The 6,325-nt window shown below is 47.9% G+C and overlaps 1 protein-coding gene across 1 annotated transcript; it reads left to right on the top strand.

The window, feature by feature from the left end:
* Positions 1 to 1,099: 1,099 nt before the first annotated feature.
* ACAT1 (acetyl-CoA acetyltransferase 1) lies at positions 1,100 to 5,611 on the top strand (the record flags this gene model as incomplete). The annotated part of the gene is made up of 6 exons (XM_010149891.1): positions 1,100 to 1,298; positions 1,867 to 1,962; positions 2,563 to 2,676; positions 3,026 to 3,090; positions 4,228 to 4,385; positions 5,484 to 5,611. Coding segments are annotated over 6 exons (753 nt in total), but the record flags the coding sequence as incomplete, so codon positions are not given.
* Between the last annotated feature and the right edge of the window lie 714 nt (positions 5,612 to 6,325).

Below are 6,325 nucleotides of genomic sequence, written 5' to 3'. Positions count from 1 at the left end.
TTTTTTTTTCATATACATATATTTTGTCCCCAGCTATTTGGACGGTGTTGGTAATGAATTATCATTATGATTGGCCTATCTATAAAATGATTTGATTGTTTCATTCTGCTTATTCCATTCTGGCTATTACGCAGAATGTACACAGACTTTTATTTGTGGTTTTTAGAGTGTCAGATCCCAAGGACTGAGCAAGCCCTGTGTGTTGACCTGTTCTGGTAACCTTTGGAACAGACAGGCTGATAATGGCATGACAGCAGCAGTACGGTGACGTGTCAGACTGCTCTTCGGCTGAACGGTGGGGTTCGGTCTCTGAAGACATCCCTAAGCACCTGAAAACTTACTTTTGCCTCAGATTTTTAACTTAGAAAAGCACCTTGTAATGAATGTTCCTTCATGGCTTTAATAATCTGGATCCAGAAAATGTCAGTTAAATCTGAAGTTTGAGACCCCACCTGGAGTGCTGCGTCCAGCTGTGGAGCCCTCAATATCAGAAGGATATTGACCACTTGGAGCAAGTCCAGAGGAGGCCACAAAGATGCTCAGAGGGCTGGAGCACCTCTCCTATGATGAAAGGCTGAGAGAGTTGGGGTTGTTCAGCCTGGAGAAGAGGAGGCTCCGAGGAGACTTCATTGCAGCTTTCCAGTATCTGAAGGGGCTACAAGGGTGCTGGGAGAGGACTTTTTACAAGAGCCTGTAGTGATAGGACAAGGGGTAATGGGTATAAATTGAAAACAGGGAGGTTTAGATTAGATGTCAGGAAGAAATTCTTCCCGGAGAGGGTGGAGAGGCACTGGAACAGGTTGCCCAGAGAAGCTGTGGATGCCCCATCCCTGGAAGTGTTCAAGGCCAGGCTGGATGAGGCTTTGAGCAACCTGGTCTAGTGGAAGGGGTCCCTGCCCATGGCAGGGGGGTTGGGACTCGATGATCTTTAAGGGCCGTTCCAGCCCAAACCATTCTGTGATTCTATGATTCTAAGTTCGTGTCCCAGAACCGGCAGTTGCTGTTTGATCGCGATGGTGTAAATCAGGAATGGGCACAAGTACTAGTCACATTCAGCTCTGGAAATCTGCCCATTGAGTGTTTTCAGCTGCATTTCTAGTTCACGTCCCCACAAGCACCAAACCTAACGTGCCTGGTTTTCCCCAAGGGCAACTGTGCCGAGAATACCGCCAAGAAGTTCACTATTTCACGAGAGGAGCAGGACACTTACGCCATAGGCTCGTACACCAAGAGCAAAACAGCCTGGGAGGCGGGAATACTGAAAAACGAGATTGTTCCGGTCACTGTTTCAAAGAAAGGTATTGTGGGATCAAGCCAATTGTGCTTCTTGCTGGAAGCTGTAACGTCCTCCATGTTCAGTGCAAATTGCGTTGTTTAAACACGCAGATCTCGGGAACACTGATTTTAGGTTAGCTAAGAATTTTCTGTTATGCAGAGACTTTCTGGTGAAAAGCAGTCCGTGACCTGTGATCTGGTTTTGGTTTTTAATTTTTCTTTCACGTTCCATACCATATCTTTCTCCCTTTTTATGGAAGTGGAAGACCAGCAATTGAATTTAGCTGGAATAGCCCGAGGACAATTCTGTTTGAATTTCCTTCTTAATTTGAATTAATCTTTAATGACCTTAAAGATGTGTTCTTTGTCCATTTCATTCAGCCACCAGGAAGCATAAATGGATTTGCTGTGAATAAGTTGCACTAAGGAATAACGGTTTTTCGGTTTTCATAAGCACATTTCTTGACGTGTGTTTTCATTTTTTAACTGAAACAGCTTGTTTAGATAAGGCAGCATTTAACCCAAGTACTGTCTGAGAATGTCTTAAGAACGGACTATTCTACAAAATTTTAACCCAAATCTTAATTTCAGGGAAGCCAGATGTTGAAGTGGCGGAAGATGAAGAATACAAACGTGTTGATTTTAGTAAAGTTCCAAAGCTGAAAGCCGTTTTCCAGAAAGAAAATGGTAAATACTGTTAAATCAACTGCTTAATTCTCTGCCCAGAGCAGGGATGCTTTGCTGTAGTGCCGAGTACTGTTCACAGGAACTGGAATGCCCACCACTAGTCAGTAGGCTTCTAAACATCTGCTGTGATAAACACGCTTCACAGCAGCACGGCCTGGCTGGGATTAAGAGCTGGTCCGAGAACCTTAAGCTAAGGAAAACCTGCCTTAGGCATGTAAAGGCTGACTTGGGCTGGCCTTCCCAGCCACTGCCTTGGTCCGCAGCAGGCGTGAGCTCTTGCTCCAGCCGAGCTGGAGCGCCTGTACATGGCTACCCGTTACCTCCCTGAATCTGTAATGGATAAATCCTTCTGGCTAAATCACAGTGGCCGCTCCTTGGCAGCCTGTTTGAGCTGGAATGCCGTGTGAACGCCAGCAGCGCAGCTGGCACGGAGGGCGGGATCTAACCTGCCACGTAGCTCAAGGTACACATCCACGTGATTGTACTTGTTTGGTCAAACTGATCTGTTGTTCATGGGCCTAAGGTAAAGCAAATGGTTCAGGGGTTATACCTGAGCTCTGTCACACTCCCCCTGTTTAAACAAGGCTTCACCTTCCCTAGGAACAGTTACAGCTGCTAATGCCAGCACGCTGAATGACGGCGCAGCTGCGGTGGTGCTGATGACTGCGGAGGCAGCCAAGAGACTGAAAGTCAAACCCTTGGCACGGGTGGTAGGTGAGCTCTGTCTTTTGTCTTTGGGTACTGCCCTGCACAGTAGTCCCAGCACGCTCGCAGGCTGGGTGTGCTCACGGGACGGAAGAGGTGAGCCCTCTGGCATCGTGGCTGCACCTTCTCAACACAGTCCTTCCGATCGCGTGTGCTACCAGCAGGTTCTTCACCCTAAGCAGAGTTTTCCTTAGTATTAAGTCTGAAATTGTCATTACGTGGCTCGCTTGAGGCACTAAACTTAGATGTGTCTACTTCATGGACCATTCTATTCTGAGTTTTGCTGCTTGCACAAGTAACAGTCACGTATGGTAAAAGGCAAAGGGCTCTCTCTAAACAGCTTTTGTGATGTTTCCAGCTTTCGCAGATGCTGCTGTCGACCCCATTGACTTCCCAATCGCACCCGCACATGCTGTTCCCAAGGTAGGAATAAAACTGAGCGGTTTTCGCAAAAACAACAGACTTCCCTTGCGCTGGTTGTGGGTTCGTCCCTCATGGAATCATAGAATCGTGAAATGATTTGGGTTGGAAGGGACCTTAAAGATCATCCGGTTCCAACCCCCCTGCCATGGGCAGGGACACCTTCCACTAGACCAGGTTGCTCAAAGCCTCATCCAGCCTGGCCTTGAACACTTCCAGGGATGGGGCATCCACAGCTTCTCTGGGCAACCTGTTCCAGTGCCTCACCACCCTCCCTGGGAAGAATTTTTTCCTGATATCTACCCTAAACCTCCCCACTTTCAATTTAAACCCATTACCCCTTGTCCTGTCACTACAAGCCCCTGTAAAAAGTCCCCCCCAGCTTCGTTGTAGCCCCTTCAGGTACTGGAAAGCTGCAATGAGGTCTCCTCGGAGCCTTCTCTTCTGCAGGCTGAACAAGCCCAACTCTCTCAGCCTGTCCCCATAGCAGAGGTGCTCCAGCCCTCTGAGCATCTTCGTGGCCTCCTCTGGACTCGCTACAACCCGTCTATATCCTTCTGATGTTGGGGGTTCAGTGGATCATCCTGCGGTTCGTATGGAAATTGCAGTCACACAAATACAAAGAACACGTGGTTGTCAGGGGATCACGGGTAGAGTGCAGATTTTCAGAGTAACAAAATTCTCACACCTCTTTCGAAAGAGAGTGTTGGTTTATGCTGCTTTCACCAACGCTGGGCTGCTTCACACTCCTGAAGCTTTGCAGCCAGGGTGGCTAAAAGGCAAGAGAAGTACGGTTACGTACAAGCGCAGACTGGGTGAAAAAGGCCCCGAAGCCGAGCGTGTGGCATGAGGCAAGGCCGCTTCCGTTTGAACGCGCTTACCGCAGCTGCAGTCTCACCGTCAGCGCAAAGAACGCGTGTTCTAGGCACGGGGTGCTCTCCGTTTCTTCTTCTGTGAAGACTCAAGTTTGCGCTTCGGTCCCTCAGTCTCGCTTTTTCCCTGTCCGAGAAAGACGTTCTGAAACGTGAACTTCGATCAGGCTGTGGGCAGCCTGAGTCGCCGCCTTCACACCAGACCCAATTCTTTCTGTAATCAGCTTCCTGCTGTTTCGGCTGTAGTAACTGTTTTTACTGTTTCTAGATTCTAAGTCAGACAGGTATGAAAAAAGAAGATGTTGCCATGTGGGAAATCAATGAAGCGTTCAGCGTTGTGGTGCTGGCCAATATCAAAATGCTGGGTATCGACCCCCAAAAAGTGAATGTCAACGGAGGTGCTGTCTCTCTCGGACACCCCATCGGGTACGTAGGATAAGCACAGGTTTCTGTTCTGCGCAGGGGCGTCGCTTTCTAGACGCAGTGCTAGCACCTGTACCTGTACTCCCACCTTTATGTGCACGTAGGAGGGGAGGAGAACTTTGCTGTCAAGTCCGCAGTGACTTCATCCCGGCGTTAAATGTCAGGGTACCTTGGGAAGAGCACGATCCCATCCTCCTCCTCATGTTTAGTTATCATTGACTTTTATAACGAGCTTGCTTGGCACCACAGCTCCCTGGCTTTGTGGAGTGTTAAAACCAAATAGCTATTAACGTGACAGAATAAACACTAACAATCAAGAGTTCACTGTTTTCAGGGTATGGTGCAGGGGCTTTTATTTTTCTTACACGAGCAAAGTGAAACTCCAGGCCCTGACAAAGCATTTTTGGCAGTGAATTAAGTCTCCCAGCACCTAATGCGGTGGACTGGGATCTCTGAAGTTCTGCCATCGGGTTAGAGGACTCGGATCACCGTCTGCGTGCCCCAACAGCTGTAACTTGCTCGTGCCTAACGTATATCCCCTTAATCCTCCGTAAGAGTGATCGTGCTGGTTCGGGTCTACGAGGAAAAACCCACTCCAAAACCTCTGAGTAAATACGGGTGTGAAGCAACCGCGCTGTTTGTCGGGAACAAGCAGGAGTTACCTTAATTCCAGCAGTCTAATGACAGAATTTACAGGCTCGAGTTTGCACACGAGGTGGATTGAAGGAGCATGCTGAGTATGTCAAGTTGTAAGCAAACAAGACACTGTTGGAAATGAATTATTAACATGGAGTTTTGTTTTGTGAACGTTTGGTACCTGCAGAGATACTTCCTAAGACAGACAGACTGAGAGGGATTTCCTGCTCTGAACGAAACTTTAGATAAACGGAGTATGTGTAAGAATCTGTTTGTTAAGTGCTGTAGCCAGAGAAAATCAACCTGTATTGCATCCCAGTGTAGGTGAAAGAGTTTGTTTGGGCTTTTTGTTGGTGCTGTTTTCCCCCTCCACTGACTCAGTACTACATTCTGCCAACTATCCTCTGCGGGTCAAATTATGAATTTCCTTTAAACTGCATACCTTTTTTTTTCCCTTTGATTTAGAATGTCCGGAGCAAGAATTGTTGTTCACATGGCCCACACACTGAAACAAGGACAGTACGGTCTTGCAGGAATTTGCAATGGAGGAGGAGGTGCTTCCGCCATCCTGATAGAGAAGTTGTAGGCGCAGAGAGCGTCACAAGCGAAGCCGTAACGCGCTCTGACCCACACGGTATCTGTTACACCTTCTTTATCAGTATGAAATCCTTAACTGCTCCTCTAAGCTTTCTCAAAACATCACTGATTATCAATACAGACGACTGGGCTTTCAGTATTTTGACTCAGTGCGCGTTTTTATACAGTACAAATAAAAAACATCCCGTTACGATCGTGCCTTGAGACCTGACAGTGAAGAACGTTTGTTAACCGTGGCTCCTGTCACTGACGTAGGGTGTCCCGAGCGCCACCGAAAATGAATTCCCTCGGTAACTCACACAGCGCTGCTACCAGAATTAGCTGGTTTCTCACTGTTTAGTTGCTTCACTTACTGTTTTAAGGCTACCAAGTCATTTTCATGGGAAGAATAACTTTTTACTCAAAGGTTGGTTATCTGCTGTTGTGGCCCATGAAGCCAGGTCAAATGCAAAAAGGGAGCCCTTCCACAGCATGCTCCTACCCTGCCCTGGGGCGCAGTATCTGAGTAAACCAGCAGGGATGGTGGTGTAACTTACACACAGGAGTACTAATAGGCCTCAAACTGCTCCTGTCCCTTTTCTGTCCCTTTAAACCCCCTGTGACGTACAGCTTTTGCACCAGCTTGTAACAGGGGTGGGTTCAGGACAGAGTGCTTCTGCGCTGGGAGCGGCCCCGTACTGAGCTGCTCTTGAATTCAGGGTTAATTCTTC

This window comes from Eurypyga helias, unplaced genomic scaffold (genome assembly GCF_000690775.1).
Source record: "Eurypyga helias isolate BGI_N326 unplaced genomic scaffold, ASM69077v1 scaffold22384, whole genome shotgun sequence".
Lineage (NCBI taxonomy): Eukaryota > Metazoa > Chordata > Aves > Eurypygiformes > Eurypygidae > Eurypyga > Eurypyga helias.
The sequence above is the reverse complement of the archived record's forward strand: the minus strand, read 5'-3'. Positions and strand labels throughout refer to the sequence as shown.